A 22,292-nucleotide genomic window follows, 5' to 3' on the forward strand; every position below is an offset into this window, starting at 1 on the left:
ATACCCAGGTAAAAGCTGTTGATGTTACCTATGAACCACAGATCTTTAGTCAATGCATATAGTGAAGGTGCAAAGTTAAAGACACTACAATTCACAATGTTAATTCCAATATCCTTTGGTTCAATCTCTGTGTTGGTGGAAAAGGTTGTCTAAAGCCCCAAACATAACTTGTTCTGCTTCTTCTCTTGGAGCAGCCAGTTACAGTTTTGGAGGAATTGAATGCACAGCTTCAGAATCGTAAGCTTTTATCGAAAACCAGAACTGAGTTTAGTGGTCTATGAACTAAGTAAATGGAGTTTAAGGTGATCAGGAAGAAGTTAACAAGAGTGATTGACAAATAAACTGGTTTGGGTCCGGTGGTGGCTTAACAAAGAAAACAAAGCAAATGACAATAGAAAACATTTTCATTAGATTCTCAAGCTTGCAGTTGTTCAAGTTAAACTGAAACTAAGAAGAAACTAAGGAAGCTTATAGACAGTAAGAATAAGCACCAACCAAACCAATACTTTGATATACTCTTGACTTTAGAGCTTGGTCTCTCTTTAACAAGTCTCATTGATCAATCATTCAAGAGGAAGAAGATGGAACTCATGGGACATGAAGTCTTCACTAGGTCTGTAATACTTGTCTGGTGAGTACAAGCGTAGGTTACAGACTTGGCTTGTGTACAGGCATGCAAACCTTTCGACCTGATTTAGGAAGAAAAGCGGTTTGAGAAATCAATTCCCCAAAAACACAAAATACTCGAGCTGCCACATAAGAAAGCAAAAATATAAAATGTTGTAAACCTGGTTAGCGAATCGAGAACTCTGGTAACCTGTTTTCATCAGTTGCCCCCAGACCTTGTGAAACTGCAGTAACCAAAACCCATGTCAGTTTCTAACAGATTGGAACTGATACTAGTCACTGCACTTGATACACAACATTACCTTTTGGTGATTTTCTCTTTGAGCTTGTTGATGACTTAGTCGTACTTGATCTCTTTTAGACTGTCAAATCCCACCAAAAACATAAGTGTGGACTTAAAACAACTATGCAACTGTTGAAATATTCAGGGGTTACACAAATTCTATTTTTACCTCTAAGTCCTTGAGAGCTGATAACATCTCCTGCTTATCATTCTCGTTTACATCTTCAAACCTGAACGATAAGATTGGTTACAACTAAGAATTTTAATCTATGTAACGCAGCTTTCATTGGTGTACATCTTAATTTAAAGAACACTCACTTTAGGGACCAGTTCAAGTGATGAATTTTGTCTTCAACTGAATCACGCTCATTCCTCATCAAAATAAGTTTCTGCAAACCAAAATAAATTATGGAGGTCATTAGCGGCTGTTGATCCTAATCACAAAACCATCTCTCTCATACTAACTACATAGAGAAATTATCAATCACCTTTCGCATGTCCCTCAGTTCCCATAGAAGTTCAACCTCCTTTTCTAGTTCTGGAACAACGAGCATAGTTCTCCAGCCTGAAGAATGAAGAAAAATTAAGCTGCAAGTAGCTTTCACAATCAAATACACTTTTACCAGTTTCTTTTAACACCAATGATACTATCTTCATCAACAAAAGAGTGCATTTAGCCTACTTAGATGCTACGCGAACCAGTCATAAGGTGTTAGGGACCTAACATACCATATTCTTAATCCCTACATAGGTCTTCGTTTAAGTTACTTCGCTAAACAAAAGAGAAGAACAGTCTATAAATGGAAAAGGAAACCTTACCAAGAACTTTTTTGCTCCGCAAGATATCACCGTATATATGATCACCAACGTAAAGAACCTAGTAAGATCAAATAGCTGAATGAGTGACAACTAAAGCATGGCATAGTAAGAATATCTGTAATTTCATAACAGACTGATCTTTGTAATCGAGAGTGGGATAAGTGTTTTTTGAGAAATAGCTAGTGCGATATACCTGCGAACTTGACTCAATGGATAGCAAACTGTGAAGATGTCCAACATTTCCACCTTGAAAAACTCGACAACCTTTATCTTTACTCTTCAGTAAAATTTTTGGTGAAGGATCTCCCACCTTTCAACCAAACAAAAAAACAATTATACACAAGAATCATTTGGATAAGAAGTACATCTCAAACACTTGAGTGAGTCTGGCAATTCATTAAGTCAAACCTGAGGCATAGGTGTTCCATTGTCAGTATTAATAAGCATTCCAGACTGAGGTTCCACCTCAAACAGATTGGCACGACTCTCTTCATGGAAGAAGCCAGGTTTTGCACTTCACCAAAAAAAAGATCCAATTCAGACAGCAGAAAATAAAAAGAGAGAAATATTTTCCAGAAACAAAAAATTCAACTACAAATTGATAGCCAATAATAACATATAACTAATTTTATCAACACAATTTTATTCAGAGCATTAAATTAAAAAGACTTGAGAAAGGAAAAGACCTGCCAGTGATCACAACATCAAAATACTGGAGCCAATCAAAGTTGCAAGTATGAGGACCATGTACCGTACGCCCTCCACAGAGAAAATTCATCACAATGTTTGTGTAGTCCCACAAACTGCAACAATGTTAAATCAAAAATCTCTCTCACCAAGCAGAGAAAAAAACTGATTATACAATAACAGGCGATAATAAATCATTAATATTGACACCGTCTCGTAACAAGATTTCACAGACATTTTTTAAAATCTTCCCAAGTTCGATATTTCTGTTACAAGTGCAGGGAAACAGGTTACAATGGTTTAAGTTAAACTTTGGAGCATGTAACCATTTACGAAGTTAAATTTTAATCGACTGCGCAACCACCATAGCAGGCAAGTTTATAAAGTATATGTTAGCATTACCTATTGGTCACCAAGAAAGTAGAACGTCCAGAATCTCTTATCATTTTTATTAGTGGTACAATCGTAGTATCCTCATTGATATACCTGATAAGAAGGCAAATTAAAATATGTAAAGAAGGAAGGGGGAAAAAAGTTTCAACAGAGATGGTCCATATCCAATTTTCAAAGAACAGTCATGAACATAACATCAGCCTTACCTATTGGGTTCTTTTGCTACCATCTGTTTTAAAGTTCCATCACGGTGGCACAGATCAACAGCAGCCCGGACATCTTTATACATACGAGCATAACTGAAAGAACACCATTGGAGAAGAAATAAATTAATGATATGTTTTTAAATAAATTAATGCCAAGCATAAGTTAGGGAGTATCCGTTACCAATATTATAACCATACGCATAACATATACTATATTGAAGACTAGAGAATATCAAAACAGTAATAAAAATGGGGAATAGACTTGCTCAACGTCCTTGGGAATCTTTTCAGGGTTATTATCTTTAAAATCAACAAGTTGCGCGAACAGATAAGCTTCAGCCAAAGAAAAGAGGGTATCTATGAGAGCGTAGTCAGGCTCATCAAAAGAATCTTGTATTAGGCTGCTGCCATAGATATCAACTTTATCATCTTTAGAGAGCTCTCTAAACCCATGGTAAGCTACTTTCACATACTTGTGGCGATCCATCTGCATCATCAACAGTCCATTAGAAAAAGAGCAATAACTATTATGAGAGTCCAATCCAATAAAGGTTTTCATTCACCTTTAAGATGTTCCCCCTCTTTTTGTCTAGCACCAAGCCTCTAACCATGTAATTCCAATCAAACGTCCACTCCAGCAGCTGGATTATTTGACCACAACAAGTATTAACAATCAATCAAACACATTTTGCTTGTCAGAACCTTAGAAGAGCAATACAGTATACTAACCTCACTTGGATACCCCAAATCGTATACCAATTTCCTGACAGTTCCTTCATAAGCAAGGGACTCAAAAGTTTCAGACTTGTACTGAGCAAGAGTGTAGTCCATATCAAAGCCTACGGCAATGATATTTCTCATGTTCAACGATCTGTTGCAGAAGATCTGTTTCTTCAAATCGATTTTCTTTCCTCCTCCAGGGGATGACCATTTATGGGGAGCTTCACATCCATCCATTGAGCCAACACTGTGAAACTGTACCACGCCTTCACTAAGAGCACTAGCTCGCTGTTCTTCCATTGAACTCTTGAAACACAACTGGCTTGCCCCTGAGAGATTATCAAAGGAAGCATAACTTTATTTTTGGATATATGACGTATACGCAACACATGAAATAGAGTAGAGAAAGGATACAAGCTATATCCAAAAATAGATAATAAGAATATGCAAGAAACAACTCGTTAGTCAGAACCCACCAAAGCTAAACATAGAAGCACGTGAGAAGATAAACAATCTGATGACACGTTTTCTACAGGTGATAGAATAATTCAACATGAGTCATACGATCAACATGATCCACTAGCACCAAAGGACAAAGAAAAAGTAACAAAACCCCTAAAATGAAAATAAAAACAAACTAACTAACATGTTTTTTTTTTTGTAAACTAACTAACATGTTAAGACCACTAAGCTTTATTGATCAACATGATCCACCACCACCACCACCAACCACCAAAGGGGAACAAAGTAACAAACCACCTAAAATGAGGAAAAACAAACCTAACATTCTTACCTCGATCAAAAAGACACAAGCTTTGCGACAAGTTAAGTCCTAATCCTAAGTATCTTCCCAAGGTAATGCTAAAAAAAAGACCCAAATAATGAGATAGCTACTAATTAAGCACACCTTCCTTCTCTATCCAAAGGTTCACTACAAAATTTCTCCACAACACACTAACCACTTAGCAAAATCAGTTACATGGAACCACACACACAGAGACCGCAAAGTTAATGAACTGCTCCAATCAACCAAACTCCATAGAAAAATAAACCAAAAGTCGAATGAAAAAAACTAACCAGCAGCAGAGGAGTTGAGGAATCGTCTCTGAGCTTGAAATTTTCCAGGGAAACGAAAACCAGAGGAAAATACAGAGAGGCAGAGAGAAAGAGGAGAGAAGTGGCGTTTGGAGAGACGCATGGTATTATTATTATTATATAGGCGGAGAGAGGGAGGTGAATCGTGTTCGATATAGAGAATAATAGTAGTAGTAGGTGTAGAACATATAGGTAACGTCGCCGAAAAGGTTGGATTCGAATATAAGCAATGAGACATTTACCGGTGATTTTCCGGCGAATATTCCTTCCAATTCAATTGCATTTATTTATTTTTTTTATTTTTCTCAGGCGAGGAAGGAAGGAGGGAGGGAAACAAGGTGAGGCAGAAAGAAGAGATCCCTAGGAAGATGTGCCACGTGGCTTAAGCATGGTTCTGACTTTTTGATCTCTAGATAGATTAGATGGGCTTTTAACCTAAATTAGATGGGCCTTGAAACGATGCCAAGTTACTAAACTATACGTCCACGGATGAATAAGCCGAAATCTCAACATCTGAAATATTAACCGAACTCAATCCGATAAAATCCAATAAAAATGAATCCAAACCAAACTGAATCTGACATAATTACTGAATGAGTCTTGTTCTACCGTATTTTGAGTTATGGATTTTATCCGAACTGAATCTGAATTCAAATAGATATCCGAAAAATCCTGAAAATTTTGAAATCCTACCAAGCCCAAATTCAATCTCGAAAAGTATCAAAAATACTCTAACGAAGGTGTGTTCAGTTGAAAGTTTACGGAGATTTATCTTAAAATGACAAATCTAATGTTATTCAAACATGAATTTTAAAACTTATTTGAAATTCACTATAATTGAACCTAACATTTTATAAAATACTTTGTAATCTATTGCTATTCAAAACATGTGGTTATAAGATTTCAAAGTTTTTAAGTGATTTAAAAGTGTTTGGACAGAGATTTTTTAGTTTAAATCTAAATCTCATAGTTTTAGCAGAGATTCTAGAGTGTTGCATATTAAACTCTCCAATTCGTATAAAACATCTAAAACTCAATAAAATCAAATAAATTCAAACACTACATTGAATACACCGCTAAGATACTATTGAATGACTAAAGTAAATATGTATTACATGAATAATTAGGAAGAAAAACGGTTTGAGAAATCAATTCCCCACAAACACAAAACACTCAAGCTGCCACATAAGAAAGCAAAAATATAAAATGTTTGTATACCTCATTAGCGAATCGAGAACTCTGGTAACCTGTCTTCATCAGTTGCCCCCATACCTTGTGAAACTGCAGTAGCCAGAACCCATCCCATGATCAGTTTCCAACAGACTGAAACTAGTTGTTGCACTTGATACACAACATTACCTTTTGATAATTTTCTCTTTGAGCTTGTTGATGACTTAGACGTATTTGATCTCTTTTAGCCTATTAAATCCCACAAAAACATAATTGTGGACTTAGAACAACTATGCAACTATTGAAATATTCAGGGGTTGCACAAATTATATTTTACCTCTAAATCGTTGAACGCTGATAACATTTCCTGCTTATCATTCTCGTTAGTATCGTCAAACCTGATATTAAACAAGTTTTGTGAAAATGGCTATAACAATTAAAATTCTAATCTATGCAACACATATTTCTATGGTGTATATCCTAATTTAAAGAACACTCACTTGAGGGACCAGTTCAAGTGATGAATTTTGTCTTCAACTGAATCACGTTCATTCCTCATCAAAATAAGTTTATGCAAACCAAAAAATTATCAGATTGTTAGGGGCTGTTGATCCTAATCACAAAACCATATCTTATATTAATAAGATATAGAATGAGAGGATCCATTCACCTTTCGCTTGTCCCTCAGTTCCCATAGAAGTTCAACCTCTTTTTCTAGTTCTGGAACAACAAGCATAGTTCTCCAGCCTGAAAAATGAAGAAAAATTAAGCTGCAAGTAGCTTTCACAATCAAATACACACTTTTACCAGTTTCTTCCAACACCTATGATACTATCTTCATCAACAAAAGAGTGTTTCTAGCCACTTAGATGCTACGTTCACAAGTCATAATGTGTTAGGGGACTGATATACGTCAATTAAACCCATGAAGATTCGTTAAGTTCTTTACAAAACAAAATAGAAGAAATGCCTATAATTGGAAAATAAAACCTCACTAAGTATTTTTTTGCTGCGCAAGATATCACCGTATATATGATCACCAACGTAAAGAACCTAGTAAGATCAAATAGCTGAATAAGTCACAACAGATGCATGGTACATCCGATTATTTTAGAGTTTTACAGAATATATGTTGTTTCATAACAGACTGATCTTTCTAATCCAGAGTGAGATAAAGCTAGTGTAAAATACTTGTGAACTTGACTCAATGGAGAGCAAACTGTGAGTCATCAAAATAAGTTTCTGCAAACCAAAGAATTATCGGATTGTTAGGGGCTGTTGATACTAATCACAAAATCATCTCTTATATTAGATATAGAATGTGAGGATCCATTCACCTTTCGCATGTCCCTCAGTTCCCAGAGAAGTTCAACCTCTTTTTCTAGTTCTGGAACAACAAACATAGTTCTCCAGCCTGAAAAAGGAAGAAAAATTAAGCTGCAAGTAGCTCTCACAAGCAAAATCACGTTTACCAGTTTCTTCTAACACCTATGATATATCTTATCTTCATCAACAAAAGAGTGTTTCTAGCCACTTAGATGCTACATTCACCAGTCATAAGGTGTTAGGGGACTGATACAGGTCAATTAAACCCATGAAGATTCGTTAAGTTCTTCACAAAACAAAACAGAAGAAACGCCTATATTTGGAAAAGAAAACCTTACCAAGAACTTTTTTGCTGCACAAGATATCACCGTATATATGATCACCAACGTAAAGAACCTAGTAAGATCGAATAGCTGAATAAGTCACAACAGATGCATGGCATGGTACATCCAGTTATTTTAGAGTTTTACAGAATATTTGTTGTTTTATAACAGACTGATCTTTCTAATCCAGAGTGAGATAAAGCTAGTGTAAAATACCTGTGAACTTGACTCAATGGAGAGCAAACTGTGAAGATGCCCCACATTTCCACCTTGAAAAACTCGACAGCTTTTATCTTTACTCTTTGGTAAAAAAATTGGTGAAGAATCTCCCACCTTTCAAGCAAACAAAAAAAAAATTGTAACGGATACACAAGGATCATTTGGTATAGAAATACATTTGAAAGACTGAATAAGTCTCGAAATTTGTTAAGTCAAACCTGAGGCATAGGTGTTCCATTGTCAGTATTAATAAGCATTCCAGACTGAGGTTCCACCTCAAACAGGTTGGCACGACTCTCTTCATGGAAAAAGCCAGCCTTTGCACTTCTGAAAAAAGAGAGATTCAAATCAGATAACAAACAAATAAAATGGGGAATAATAGTTCCGGAAACAAAAAATCCAACTACAAATTGATATCCAATAACACATAACTATTGTTATTACCATGATTTTTTTCAGAGCATTAGATTAAAGAGACCTAGGAAAGGAAAAGACCTGCCAGTGATCACAACATCAAAATACTGGACACAATCAAAGTTGCAACTATGAGGACCATGTACCGTGCGCCCTCCACAGAGAAAATTCATCACAATGTGTGTGTAGTCCCACAAACTGCAACAACGTTAATTGAAAATCCATCTCAGCAAGCAGAGAAAAAGAAACTGATTATACAATAACATGCGATAATAAATCATTAATATTGACACTGTCTCATGACAAGATTTCACAGACGTTTTTAAAAATCTTCCCAAGTTCGATATTTCTGTTATAAATGCAGGGAAACAGGTTACAAAGATTTAATTTAAATTTTGGTGCATGTACCATTTATGAATTTAAAGTTTAATCGACTGCGCAACCACCATAGCAGGCAAGTTTATAAAATATGTCGTTAGCATTTACCTATTGGTCACCAAGAAAGTAGAACGTCCAGAATCTCTTATCATTTTTATAAGTGGTACAATCGTAGTATCCTCATTGATATACCTGATAAAAACTAAAAAGGAAAATTAAAATATGTAAAGAAAGAAGGGAAAAAAAAATTCCAACAGAGATGCTACATATCCAATTTTCAAAGAACAGAAATGAACATAACATCAGCCTTACCTATTAGGTTCTTTTGCTACCATATGTTTTAAAGTTCCATCATGGTGGCACAGATCAACAGCAGCCCGAACATCTTTATACATACGAGCATAACTACACAAACGCATTGGAGAAGGAATAAATTAGTGATACGCTTTTTAAGAAAAAAAATTAATGTCAAGCATAAGTTACAGAGTATCCGTTAGCAATATTACAACCATACGCGTAACATATACTTTATTGAAGACTATAGAGAATATCAAAACAGTAATAAATATGGGAAACAGACTTACTCAACCTTGTTGGGAATCTTTTCAGGGTTATTATCTTTAAAATCAACAAGTTGCGCGAACATATATGCTTCAGCCAAAGAAAAGAGGGTATCTATGAGAGCATAATCGGGCTCATCAAAAGAATCTTGTATTAGGCTGTTGCCATAGATATCAACTTTATCATCTTTAGAGAGCTCTCTAAACCCATGGTAAGCTACTTTCACATACTTGTGTCGATCCATCTGCATGATCAACATTCAATTAGGAACGGAGGCAACAACTATTATGAGAGTCCAATCAATTACAAGATTTTCATCCACCTTTAAGATGTTTCCTCTCTTTTTGTCTAGCACCAAGCCTCTAACCATGTAATTCCAATCAAATGTCCACTCTAGCAGCTGGATTATTTGACCACAGCAAGTATTAACAATCAATCAAACATTTTTGCTGGTCAGAAACTTAGAAGAGCAATACAGTATACTAACCTCACTTGGATACCCCAAATCATATGCCAATTTCCTGACAGTTCCTTCATAATGACCACTTATGTATCATGCCACAAAGCTTTTGTTAGAGCAATATGTGAACTAAAGAGTGCACTTTCGTATCAAAAACAAAGTAACCAAAATCCTAAGTATGACTGAACCTGAAGTTAAAAGGGGTTCAATTGGATTTACGATGTGTTACTTTATTTGAACAGAACTCGAAGGAACACAAACCTAAATTTTAACATATCAAAATATGGTCAAATTACATGTTCCTTGAGAACCAAAACCTGGCTGAACCTGAACCAAAACCCGATTGGACATCCGAACGCCAGACCTAAGCTTATGATTCGGGATCGACTTTTTGAACTTCTGGTTTTGGATTTCAGTTCTCTAAGTCTCATTTACATATATATACTCAAGTCAGGTTTACACATATTTTATAATTATTTCTGATACTTATTTCCAATTTGGATAATACTTTATTTTTGATTTTTCAAAATATTTATCAATATAAAGATAAAAGATGTATTTAAATATTTGAAATATTTATTTATGCTTTGAATATTAATTTAAAATTGTGAGACTATTTTTGTAATTTAGATTTTCAATTTTTTGGTATATCGATCGCTTTGGTTAATAATTTTTATTTTATATCAGTATACATAATTTATTTGATTTCAGTTTGGATCAATTTGGATTTCAGTTTCAAGCTTTTAGTAGGCTCGCTTGGTGTCAATTTTTGGCTTAGGATTTAGTGTTATAAAAACTGTAACGTGAAGAAAACAAAAGCGATGTTTTATAAGATTTAGAGAAAAACTGTTGATTAATGAAAAAGAAAATTAGAAACCGACTTTGAGTCAGGGCTGAGCAAAAAACCGAATCCGAAGAACCAAACCCGATCCGAAAAAGTAGTATCAAACCCAAACCTAAATTGACTAAATATCCGAACGAGTTATTCAAATTTATGTATTTTGACTTATGTTATTCAAATTTATACGAAATATATTATTTTGTTTATAGCTTTTAAGAAATTTAAAGTATATATTGAATTAAACATTTTAAAATATTTTAAATGGGTTATCCAAACACGAACCAAACCCGCAAAAATCCGATCCGAACCCGAACCGAAATTTAGAAATATCCGAATGAAGCTAAAATCTTTGACCCCGAAAACCCGAAACATGAAACCCGAATAGACCTGAACCGAACCCGAATGGGTACCCGAACGCCCCACGCCAATTTGAGTGTTTGACTTTGAGTTTTTTAGGAGACTTTGTATATTTTAGAATTAATAAAGCTTGTTTAGGAAATATTTGATTTTAAATAATTTATAAATGTATTAAAGGCTTAAAGTTAAGGGTGGACATTCAAATACTTATTCAGATCGGGTTTGGTTTTGGCATTATTCGGATTTCGAGTTTTCGGGTTAAAAGATTTAACCCCATTCAGATATTAATAAATTTTGATTCGAATTTGGTTGAGATTTTTGCAGGTATTTTGGTTCAAATAACCCGTTTAAATTATTTAAAAAATTTTAAATTCATTATATACTTTAAATTTCTCAAAATAATATATTACATATAAATTTGAATATTTGAATACATAATCATTAGAAAATTCAGGTATTTTGGTGTTTTGATTATTGTTTAGCTATTTTAGACATTTACTTTTGACTATTTGTATATATTTTCAATTATTTTGAAAAAAATTAATATCTCTTATATATTAAAGACTATACCAATGATATTTTGCCAGATAATTTAAGAAAGGGCAAATCTCCAAAATAGCACATTTCTAAGTTTATATCACAAAAATAGCACTCAAAAACTAAAATGACCAAAATAGCATTTTATCTTCTGAAAATTTTAATTTTTTTTATTTTTCAAAATTTGAAATCTTATCCCCAAAACCTCATTTCTCAGCTCTAAACCCTAAACCCTAAACTCTAAACTCTAAACCCTAAACCCTAAACCCTAAACCCTAAACCCTAAACCCTAAACTCTAAACCCTAAACCCTAAACCCTAAACCCTAAACCCTAAACCCTAAATCCTAAACTCCACCCTTTAACTCTAAACCATAAGTTTGTGACTTTTGATAAAACATTAAGTGCTATTTTTGTGACTTTTAACCTTGAATGCTAGTTTGGGAACAAAAACTTGATTTAGTGCTATTTTTGTCTTTTTCTCTTTAAGAAATAAAAATAATTTAAAATCACAAATGCAAATGAAATAAAGAAAAATGGAGGAGGCTAAATATAGTACAATACGTGCCAATTTAAATATTTGATAGACAAAATCAAAAGCATTTTCACAGTCCACCTCGCCGATTTTACTTTCACGATCACCATTCACCAGAAATCTCGGAATTAACTACTATATTTTCGTTCTTTTCAGAACAATAACTACCTACTTTCTATTATTTATATTTGTATCAGTTTATTCAGTGACCGCATATTGCTAAAAATCACGTTTTCTCTCCTTCTCACAACCCTGATGTGGGAATGCATGCAAAGCTTCTTTCTTATATTATTTGTTAAATTCAAATCATTTTATTTTATTTTGCTACTGCTTAGTCTCTTTGGATCTTACTCTTTTCTCTATTTAGTTTATTTATCGAACCTCATTCACCACATGCAAGGTTTTCTTCAAAAAGCTCAAGGTTAGTACTTTTTTTCCAAAACAAAAATATGAGTCGGAGTAGACAAAATAGATATATCAAAGTTTTCTCTGTCTCTTACGCTATTATTCAAAAATCTCTATTAAATTTTTGTAGCCTTTGCATGCATGCTTGAAAAAATTGTATCTAATGGTTAATAAATAATGATCGACTGATGTAAATTTCAAAAAGTGTGGAAAGAGCAAAAAAATCAAACACTACGGGAAAAGACTATCATCAAAAATGGAATTAAGGTATATGTATTACATTTTACAAATATTTTTTACCATAAAGAAGTATCTTATTTTCTTCTGACAATAAATAAAATAGAAGTCATGAGGATAACACCAATAATATCATTGTTTCTTGGGAAAGACACATGAATAGTGAGTCTATATTTCTTGCTTTATTTTTCTGGTAAAATTTATGTTTTATTTGGGAAGATGGAGTATAAAGCAAGTAGATTCTGTAGTGGAGCTGAAATCGACTTTTTCTTAAAGATGAAAATTGAGTGCAAGCTCATGGGTCACGAGTGTGTATGTAATTCCGCATTTAGTAATACTTTACAAATACATGTGTTAAATTGTGTATATTTAATAGGGGGTGGCAAAAAAATAATATTTTGTATGTTTAATCATAATGTTCACGGGAAATAATACTTTAACTATTGTAAAATAAAAAAACATAACAAGAGCTACAAAATTTTTGCAACCAAGTAAACTGAATTGAAAAGGTGAAATGAATTTTAGAAGATAATTATTAAACAAGAGAATGTTAATCATTTTCTTATCCCGTACATACTAGTATATATATATATATATGTTTGGATAACTTTTATATATTTTAAGTCTAAAAATAATTTACATATATGTATATAAATCTATTTCGGATACATCTGGTTCAATTCCGATATTTTAAACACCAAAATTTTGAAGCCGTTTAGATATTTAACCAATTCCAGTCTAGGTTCGGTACTATTTTCGGATCAAATTTGGTTCGATTCTTTGGATTCAGATTTTTTTTGCGCAGCCTAGTTAAATCTTTCAAAGCCAATTTACCGATCACAACCTAAGCCGAGAAGATGTGCCACACTGGCTTATCCATGGTGATGTCTTTTTGATTTCTAGACAGATTTGATGGGCTTTGACCTAATTTAAATGGGTCTTAACAGAAAGCCCATTCCTTAAACCTCACACTGACTCTACACCCCTTCTCCCCCGCCGCCATTTCTCTCTCTCTCTCAGTTCATAGTCTCGGGTGACCACCACGCGCCGCCGGTGTAAAATCTCCAATCTTAACCATTGATCTCACTTCATGGCTTCCTCCTCCTCCATACATTCTAGACTAGCTTTAATCGCTTTACTCTCAGCGACCACTTTCTACTGCATCCACAAATACCGCCGCCTGAAACGTCTCAAAAACCTCTCCTCAAAGCTAAACCCTAGCACCGCCACCAGAGGAAAGATCTTCTTCATCTCCCAAACCGGCACGTGCAAAGCCCTAGCTCAACGCCTCCGCGACCTCTTGGCGTCGCATTCGACCTCGTCGATCCGCGAAGCTACGAGCCGGAGGATCTCCCGAAGGAGACGCTAGCTATCTTCATCGCGTCGACGTGGGACGGCGTCGGAGAGTTTCTCGTCGACTGGCTCTCCGAGAGCGCCGAGGATTTCCGCGTCGGGTCGCTGATTCTCTCCGGTTGCAGGGCGTCGGGAGCCGCGCGTATGGAGAGTCGTACAACGCTGTGGGGAAGGAGCTGTCGAGGAGGATGGTGGGGTTGGGTGGAGTGGAGATGGTTCCGGTGGGAGAAGGAGACGGAGTGTTTCAGGATTGGTGTGATGGAGTGATTAGGGTTCTGAAGGGAGGCGCTGCTCGAGAAGGAGCTGAGATTTCGCAGAATGGTGCTGTTGGACTTGTGAGTGATGGTGAATATGTTGATTCAACGGATGATGAGGAGGAGGAAGGGAATGATGATATTGTTGATCTTGAAGATATTGCTGGGATAGCTCCTTCAAGGAAGAATGGTGTAGTTAAAGTCGCTAAAGGTGATGGGAAGAAGGAGATGGTGACTCCTCTGATTAGAGCTAGCTTAACCAAGCAGGTCTGTTCATATTGCTTTGTATTTAATAAGTACTAAAGCTCATTGAATGAGCATGGCCTATGGACTTTCTGAAGTTGCGTGAAACTTGCAGGGATATAAGATCATTGGTTCGCATAGTGGAGTTAAGATTTGTAGATGGACAAAGTCACAGCTTAGAGGGAGGGGAGGTTGCTACAAGCACTCCTTCTATGGCATCGAGAGTCACAGGTTTGATTTAAAGTTATCTCTTTTTTTCTCCCCTCTGATAGGCATATAGGTTGTGATTCTTATGTTGGTTTTTTTAATAAACAAGGTGTATGGAGACAACACCTAGTCTGGCTTGTGCAAACAAATGTGTCTTCTGTTGGAGGCATCACACAAATCCTGTGGGAAAGAGCTGGCAGTGGAAGATGGATGATCCTAAAGAGATTGTGAAAGGTGCTCTAGATCTTCATACGAAGATGATCAAACAGATGAAAGGAGTTCCAGGTCTGATTCTGCATGTATTATGAAATGCATTTAGACCTTTGCACCAAAAATACTGTGAGCTTGCGAGGCACTCTTGGAAGTCAAAGATAATCTGCGTGTTTTAGTTGCTTGATTGATTTGTTTTCACCAATTAATTGAATGTCAGAAGCTGACGCTTTATTGGCGGGATATGTTCTTCAGGTGTAACTCCGGAGAAATTACAAGAAGGTCTAACACCAAGGCATTGTGCGTTATCACTTGTTGGTGAGCCAATTATGTATCCAGAGATCAATGCCCTTGTAGATGAGCTACATGGAAAGCGTATCTCCACATTTTTGGTTACTAATGCGCAATTCCCCGAAAAGATTTTGATGATGAAGCCCATCACCCAGGTGTGGTGTCTGTTGTTAGTTATTTCAGAAATGAGCTTTGAAAGCTCTTCATGCACTTACTGAACCAAATTTGTGTATCTCATTAGCTTTGATTTCTACAGTTGTACGTAAGTGTAGATGCTGCCACCAAAGAGAGCTTGAAGGCTATTGATAGGCCTCTCTTTGCGGACTTCTGGGAGCGGTTTATTGTGAGTATTTAAAATAAATTCGTTCATGTAATAAAACCTCGAAATGAAATGTGAATTAAGATAAAGGTATATAATAATCTCTGTACCATTTGTATCCAGGACTCCTTGAAAGCTCTCCAAGAGAAGCAGCAACGTACTGTCTACCGGTTAACGCTTGTCAAAGGATGGAACACAGAGGAGCTAGAAGCTTACTTCAACCTCTTCAGCATTGGGAAACCTGATTTCATCGAGATCAAAGGAGTCACATATTGTGGATCGTGAGTGTGTTTAACTTGTTCTCTTCTATCTCTCCACTCTTGTTACACGCAAATCATAACTTATGTGTTAATCTTTACAGATCTGCAACATCAAAGTTGACAATGGAGAATGTACCGTGGCACGCAGATGTTAAAGCGTTCTCAGAAGCTCTGTCTCTGAAGAGCAATGGAGAGTACGAAGTAGCTTGCGAGCACGCCCATTCTTGCTGTGTTCTTCTAGGGAGAACCGACAAGTTCAAAGTGGATGGAAAGTGGTTTACTTGGATTGACTATGAAAAGTTCCACGATCTGGTTAGTTATTTAAACCAAATCCAGGAACACTGATCAATCTCAAAATTCAAGATTTTCATGCTAATATTTACCGACATTTGTGAATGAATATGCATAGGTGGCTTCTGGAGAAGCGTTCACGAGCAGAGACTATATGGCTGAAACACCGTCATGGGCGGTGTATGGAGCAGAGGAAGGTGGGTTTGATCCAGAGCAGTTGCGTTACAAGAAGGAAAGGCATCATCACCCTAAACCACAGCCACAGGTGGTTGTAGCTTAAGTCATTTTTGTTATAGCCTTCGAGTATTTTTCTTCTAGGTCTAAAGCTTTTGTGTGACAAACTTCAGTGCTATAACTCTTGTGAAGACGTTAGTTAAAGTTTTGAAACCATATCAAACTTTATAACAGTCGAGTTTAAAATTTAGATGTAACCTTTGGTTGTGACCTTAATTAAAGACTTGTTTCACTAGCAATATACATTAGTTTATTTGCTTTTTTTGTTCACCAGCAAAAGACTTGTAACTTTGATCTGAGTGCTTTCAAAAAAAAAAAATGTATTAACTTGTTTGTTCACCACGTAAACATCAACTACACAAACCAAAAATCCCTGGCCTCTATAAAGCATTATTATGAAACAATTAATTTTATTTAATTTAACTGTCATAGATTTTATTCTGAAAATAGCTTTGATTATCTAAATTTGTAACACAAACTAGTTGGCAAAAAAACTTGTTTCTTGTTTTGAATAAACTGATTCAAGAAATTATAAAGCAAATGTACTTTTCGTCCCATAAGGGTTTTTAGTCCAGCAATAGTTAACCCATGGTGAACATACACAAAATTAAAGAGTACATTGACATGGTAATAAAAATTTACCAGCTCTTCACCGGTGTGTTTTTCCTCCTCCACCGTCTAGATGACGGCAGTGCAACCGTTTTCTCCGACATCTCTGGCTTCTTCTCCTCCTCCGCTAATTCTTCATGTTTCCATTTTTCTGCTTCTTCCAAGCTACTGCTACTACTAACTTTATTCTTATGTTTATCTCTGTTAATAATCTCAATTTGTTTATCTTCGTCTTCTTCATCTTCGTACTCCTCGTAATATTAGTCTTCTTCCTTCTTGAAATCTCCATGATTTTTTTTTTTTTTTTTTTTTGAAAAAGGGCACTCTATTAAGCATAAAAACGAAAACTCAAAAGATACAGACCCAGTCAGGCAGTGTTTATGGGGTTTAGCCCATTAGTAATATTTCATATGATAACACATAAAGGAGAACCGACTAGAAGTAATAAAGCCCAGCCCAAAGCAGTTGAAGAGACCAGTAGTTGAGTTATACGTTCCACACAGCAAATAGAGAGGATGAGAGTCGAGGAGATCGATCGCGGAGAGCGGAGATTTTTGATCGAATTGTCGCTTCAATCTGCTTTACAATTGAGTCAGGAGGCTTGAAGATGTGTCGATGTAGGCGTGAGTTCCTTTCAGCCCAGATATAGTACAGCGTGCATTGCCAAGCTAGGAGTCGAATGATCTGCAAGTGACGGGGACCTTGGAGGTTCTGCATGTTGATCATCTCACGGTTCCAATCTTGATCAGGTCGATGACCAGCTCTATTGGCAGTTCTAGTCCAAACGCTCCAAAAATAAGGGCATTGATAGTATATATGATCCCTACTCTCAGGTGCCACGTTGCAGAGCAAACAAAGAGGGTCTGTTGGTAGTCCCCAACCCAGTAACCGATCTCTCGTGGGGCACCGGTTCTGGACAAGGAGCCATGCGAGGAAGTTCTGTCTTGGGATGCCTCTTGGTGACCAAACTGCCTTGTGCCATTGGGTTGGTTGATTATGATGCTTCAGTTCTCCGTAGACAAGACCCGTTGAGAACTCTTGAGAAGAGCTGTTTAGGCTCCAGATATAGCGATCATCAAGAGAGTTCAGGGAGAGAGATGTTAAGTATACTTGAAGTAGAACTTGTTGTTCTGATCGAGCCGCCGGAAGGGACCAGACACCGTCCCTGTAGAGGTCATCAAGAGTTGCAGTTTCTTGGATACCAAGACGTGACCGTTGGGGGAGATTAAGAAACTCGGAAAGTTTCCCATAAGGACTCCAATTGTCATTCCAGAATCTGGTCATCCTTCCATTCCCCACTTCAATGCGAATCCAGGTATAGACCAGCGGCCGTAGACGGAGCAAACGTTTCACCAGCCAGGAGTGGTTGTTTCGTTCTTTTATAGTCCAAAAATTAGAGAGGTTTCCATTGAGAAATCTCCATGATTCTCAAGATTCTTTCTCGGCCTTCCTCTTCGTCTGAGAGTCCGACGGAGATGAAGCTTCTGCTACCGTCTCCGTCAGTGATGGGTTCCTTTATTATCACAAACCTTCTCTTTCCATCAGCTTACGTTTTTTTTTTTTTTTTTTTGTGTAAATCAGCTTACGTTTTTCACAGAATATAATATTTTTGAACAGCTTATTTGTTTTTGATATCTTCAAGAACAGTCACAGAAAATATCTTCAAGGGCTACTATTTTTCTCATGCTTTTTTTTTTTTAATGTTTACAGAAAGAAAGAAATACACGTCTTTAATATCAAAAGTCACCCACTTTTTGGACTTGGGATAAAAAAATTAGAAGAAAAAGTAGATTTTGAGTTTGTCCATTTGGTTATCTTTTCTTCAAACATTATCCACCATTATAAAACATATATGTATGACATATACACCAACATAATGTACTATATTATTGGAGTTAGGTATTCATATATTATTGTCAAAGATTAAATTGTAAAGCTTCAAAGATTGAAATTTGTAATCTAGTATGTGAAGAATATTGCCACCCTATCACAACCGGTTGCTAGCTGCAATTTGTGTGTTAAGTTTAAGCTTAATGAAAGCTTCCGATTCCATAATAACAACCTAAATATATAGAGTTTTAACTTAAAAAAAGATATATATATATATAGAGTTTGTTGTAAGTCCTGGTGTTATTTCATTTTCAAAATCGTCTTCTTCTTCTTTAGTTATCATATCTGAGAAAAACAGGGAGACTGCATATGTGATCAGTGTTTAATTAAGTAGTATATTAATTAAAAACGCATATTCAAACCGTTACATTCTTTCTATTGGATAAAACAAATGATACTGTCAACGACGTAGTCGCTGGCAAAAAAAAAAGGGTTCTTGAGTTCCAACGACAAAATATATGACCCAACAGAAACGGCACGACGTTCACTGTTTTTTTAACAATAGTTTAATTCCCAACAACCTACCGTTTTAGAAAAACATAAGGAGAACGCAAGTCGTTTTAAATGAAAATGACCCAGCGAATTGGCTTTTGGTCCCAGAAGAGGATAAGATCATCATCATCACGTGATCGAAAGTCAGAATAGCCCTTATCCTCTTTCTCCTTCCTCCCGTCGGATCATTACAAGAAGACAATTCAATCCTCTTTCCTGATTTTTTTTTGGGATCATTTTCTCCTGTTTTTCTTTTCGAGATTTCACCAAATACAAATTTATATATTCGATAAAGACAAAGCTTATTCTTGTCTTTTTTTTGGGACAACCTATTTTTGTGCTGTAATAAAAATCAAACTGGGCTTTGTCGTAAATCTTTGCCACACGATCTAATAAATCCTCCTTGGCCGTAGAAGATTTCCATTTAATAAAAAAAGAAATTGGGAGATGCAGACAGGAAGATGAATATGAAGCGCTAGTTGTATTGTATTTTGTTTGTGCAAAACCATCAGATTAAGATTTAAGTGTGGAGTTTGTGGATGCAACATCTTCTTGGGGTCAGCTTCCTTTCTTTTCTCCTGATTTTTCTGAGAATATTCTAATTTTTCTTCTTCTATTTTTAAAAGTTTGTTCCTTTTTGTGATAGAAAAGTTAGTTTTATAAATCTGCAAAATCTCTCTCTTTTTCTTCTTCTTTTAATTTCTCTGTTTCACATGGATCAATCAATCTCTTCAGTTTTCAAATAGATCATTGGATCTTTGTTCATTTTTTTTCTCTGTCTTTGGGAAAATAAGTAAAGTTTCATTCTTTACATTCTTTCATTTTTTTTTGGTTAACCCATCTCTCTGTTTTTAGGAAGTGAGTAAAAGTTTGAATCTTTACATTCTTTGTGATGTAATGGAATGAATGAATGAATGATTCTCTTTTCTCATTTTTTGATGTGATTCAAATTTTATGCAGCAAAGAAGATAAACAAACGTGTGATGCTAAACATTTGGATTCAGTGAAGAAATAGGAGATTGGTTTTTGGTTCAATTCTTAATCATGGTGGAGCCTTACGAGACACGTAACAACAACAACAACAACGGTGAAGCTTATCAGATGGTTAGGTACCAGAGTTATAACTATCACAGTCCCACAATACCATCATTGCCATTGCTGGATTTGAGAGTGTTCTATGTCAGAATCAGCAACTTCAAGGTGGATGATTCCACACCTGAGGTCCTCACAATCACCCACGTCCCTCTAGATCCAGACTCTCTCCTCGAGATCAACGGCGTTCGAATGAGCATTCACTCCGAAGGAGTCTCCTCTCAGCTGAGGCGAGATCGCGTTGATAAGAAATCAGAGGAAGCTACTTTCATCAGCACGGACAACATCAGGCTATCTGGTAGTGTGAAGTTTGAGGTATGCGACAAAGATGAGCTTGTTTTGTCTGGAACGCTGGAGATGTCTGGTAGTAATGGTTTCACAGGGGAGTCTGCTAAGCACAGTGTGAAGCGGTGGGGGATGAACTGTGAAGCTGAGATCACTGCAGGGTCTGGTTTCTTGAAGGAGAAACACATTGGTTGTTCCGAGTTGTCATCATCTCCGTTGCCGAGTATTGAAGTGTACGTCACTGGTTGTTTCTCTGGAACGCCTATCATTCTAACCAAGACGCTTCAGCTTGGTTTCAGGAAGAAGCACAGTAGAACGAGTGCGTTGGATTCGATTCCAGAGTATGAAAGCGGTGAGTCTCAGAAAGGCAGCTCATCTGAGCTTGATTTTCAGGTAAGTTTCAAGATTATTACAATGTTTTTTAATAGTTTTATAATGGTTTGTTTTCTTTATTCAAGACATTGAATGCTTTTACCTAGGATATGAGTCTTGTTAGTCATGGTGTGTATGAGCATTAGGTTCTGTGAGACATGTGTACTTTTAGGAAGAAGATGATTTCTTTTAGATATTGAAGTGTGATAAATGATCATGTGATGTATGGGGGCCTGACACGTTTTACAAGTCAGTAGAATAGTAGATAGCTATCTCTCTCTCTCCCATTTGTCTATTGTCCTTGATTTTTAATATCTGAATTCTTATCCTTCTGTCTGCTACAGCCAGTTTTTTTATGACCCATTGATTGAAACATCCTCTGATTATCACATGTAGTGCCACAGTATATGTTTAGTTTATGCATAAACTTACTCTGGATAATGTTTCCCAACTGAAGAGCCAATGTTAATAGCTTCCCTTTAACTATATTTCAATGTCTAATGTCTATAACTTCCACCTAAAGTCATGGAGGTGTAGGCACTAGCATGAGATACAATCCGAAAGAAGTGTTAAGATTGGAGCAAAAAAAAATAACATTAGCCTCTATTCTACAAGTGACTGAATGGTCATTGTATCCTTTACTTGACTATCTCTATAAATGTCTCTTTTGCTGAGTTCCTTTTTTTGTGTGTGTGTAGGTGACAGAATACGGAAGCTATAAACAAGAGTATGAAGGAGAGTACGGCGACATGTATATGGGAAGAGAGTACGCAGATGGTGAAGATGGCGAAATGTCGTGGTTCAATGCGGGTGTGAGGGTTGGTGTGGGAATTGGACTTGGTGTATGTGTAGGTCTGGGCATTGGGGTTGGCCTTCTTGTGCGTACCTATCAATCAACCACCAGAAACTTCAGAAGAAGGCTTATCTAGTCTTCACTCAAACCACCTTCTCTGTCTCTATAACTCCACCCCGTTGCAGATCTCTTTTTGACTGATAATCTTAAAATATTGCTGTGTAGCATATAATCTTTCTTCTTGTTTTTTCTTTCATATTTGTGACTTAAATTTTTGAAAGGAATCATTCGTCTTTTTCTTGTTGTTTGTTGAGACTTGAGATTCAGACTGAAAGAAAACAAAGGTTGTTGCTGGTTTTACCTACTTCATGTAAATATAAATGCTTTTGAGTGTAAGAGTTACTTATAAACACATACTTATATAATTTATAAACCTCTCTCTCTCGCTCGCTCTCAAAGCTATATAATTATTCCATTTCAAAAGGGTTGGTTATAACAATATAACG

The 22,292-nt window shown here is 36.1% G+C and overlaps 3 protein-coding genes and 2 pseudogenes across 3 annotated transcripts; 2 read left to right on the forward strand and 3 right to left on the reverse strand.

Moving 5' to 3' along the window:
- Positions 1-386: 386 nt before the first annotated feature.
- On the reverse strand, positions 387-5,209 carry LOC106405583 (5'-nucleotidase domain-containing protein 4). Its single transcript, XM_013846116.3, has 16 exons — positions 4,813-5,209; positions 3,745-4,064; positions 3,579-3,656; positions 3,282-3,502; positions 3,016-3,108; positions 2,819-2,902; positions 2,416-2,532; positions 2,138-2,243; positions 1,923-2,039; positions 1,730-1,787; positions 1,399-1,475; positions 1,229-1,299; positions 1,080-1,140; positions 930-989; positions 789-851; positions 387-689 (listed from the first exon to the last, which is right to left on the reverse strand). The coding sequence occupies exons 1-16, from the start codon at positions 5,066-5,068 to the stop codon at positions 564-566; spliced, it is 1,908 nt and encodes a 635-aa protein (XP_013701570.1). The 5' UTR covers positions 5,069-5,209; the 3' UTR covers positions 387-563.
- A 205-nt stretch (positions 5,210-5,414) lies between these two features.
- LOC106383631 (cytosolic purine 5'-nucleotidase-like) lies at positions 5,415-13,594 on the reverse strand. Its single transcript, XM_048759862.1, has 15 exons — positions 13,557-13,594; positions 9,709-9,766; positions 9,544-9,621; positions 9,245-9,465; positions 8,973-9,065; positions 8,769-8,852; positions 8,364-8,480; positions 8,087-8,192; positions 7,866-7,982; positions 6,996-7,053; positions 6,670-6,747; positions 6,501-6,570; positions 6,338-6,398; positions 6,190-6,249; positions 5,415-6,111 (listed from the first exon to the last, which is right to left on the reverse strand). Exons 1-15 carry the CDS (start codon positions 13,592-13,594, stop codon positions 6,004-6,006), a joined length of 1,347 nt encoding a protein of 448 aa, XP_048615819.1. The 3' UTR covers positions 5,415-6,003.
- On the forward strand, positions 13,545-16,492 carry LOC106405576 (annotated as a pseudogene).
- An 856-nt stretch (positions 16,493-17,348) lies between these two features.
- On the reverse strand, positions 17,349-18,146 carry LOC106383630. The gene has a single exon (XM_013823709.2). The coding sequence runs from the start codon at positions 18,144-18,146 to the stop codon at positions 17,349-17,351; it is 798 nt and encodes a 265-aa protein (XP_013679163.1).
- Positions 18,147-19,798: 1,652 nt separating this feature from the next.
- Positions 19,799-22,182, forward strand: LOC106405555 (annotated as a pseudogene).
- The last annotated feature ends 110 nt before the right edge of the window (positions 22,183-22,292 follow it).

Source organism: Brassica napus, chromosome C6 (genome assembly GCF_020379485.1).
Source record: "Brassica napus cultivar Da-Ae chromosome C6, Da-Ae, whole genome shotgun sequence".
In the NCBI taxonomy this organism is placed as follows: domain Eukaryota; kingdom Viridiplantae; phylum Streptophyta; class Magnoliopsida; order Brassicales; family Brassicaceae; genus Brassica; species Brassica napus.

Coding starts and splice junctions, on each gene's coding strand:
- LOC106405583 (XM_013846116.3), bottom strand. CDS start 5,068: ATGTCTCATTGCTTATATTCGAATCCAACCTTTTCGGCGACGTTACCT. Junction 4,065..4,812: donor CCTCAACTCCTCTGCTGCTG/GTTAGTTTTTTT, acceptor ATAATCTCTCAG/GGGCAAGCCAGTTGTGTTTC. Junction 3,657..3,744: donor ATTTGGGGTATCCAAGTGAG/GTTAGTATACTG, acceptor CAAATAATCCAG/CTGCTGGAGTGGACGTTTGA.
- LOC106383631 (XM_048759862.1), bottom strand. CDS start 13,594: ATGGCGGCGGGGGAGAAGGGGTGTAGAGTCAGTGTGAG. Junction 8,481..8,768: donor ACTTTCTTGGTGACCAATAG/GTAAATGCTAAC, acceptor ACGTTGTTGCAG/TTTGTGGGACTACACACACA. Junction 6,250..6,337: donor CAGCGTTCAACGATTTAGAG/GTAAAATATAAT, acceptor GGGATTTAATAG/GCTAAAAGAGATCAAATACG.
- LOC106383630 (XM_013823709.2), bottom strand. CDS start 18,146: ATGACCAGATTCTGGAATGACAATTGGAGTCCTTATGGGAAACTTTCC.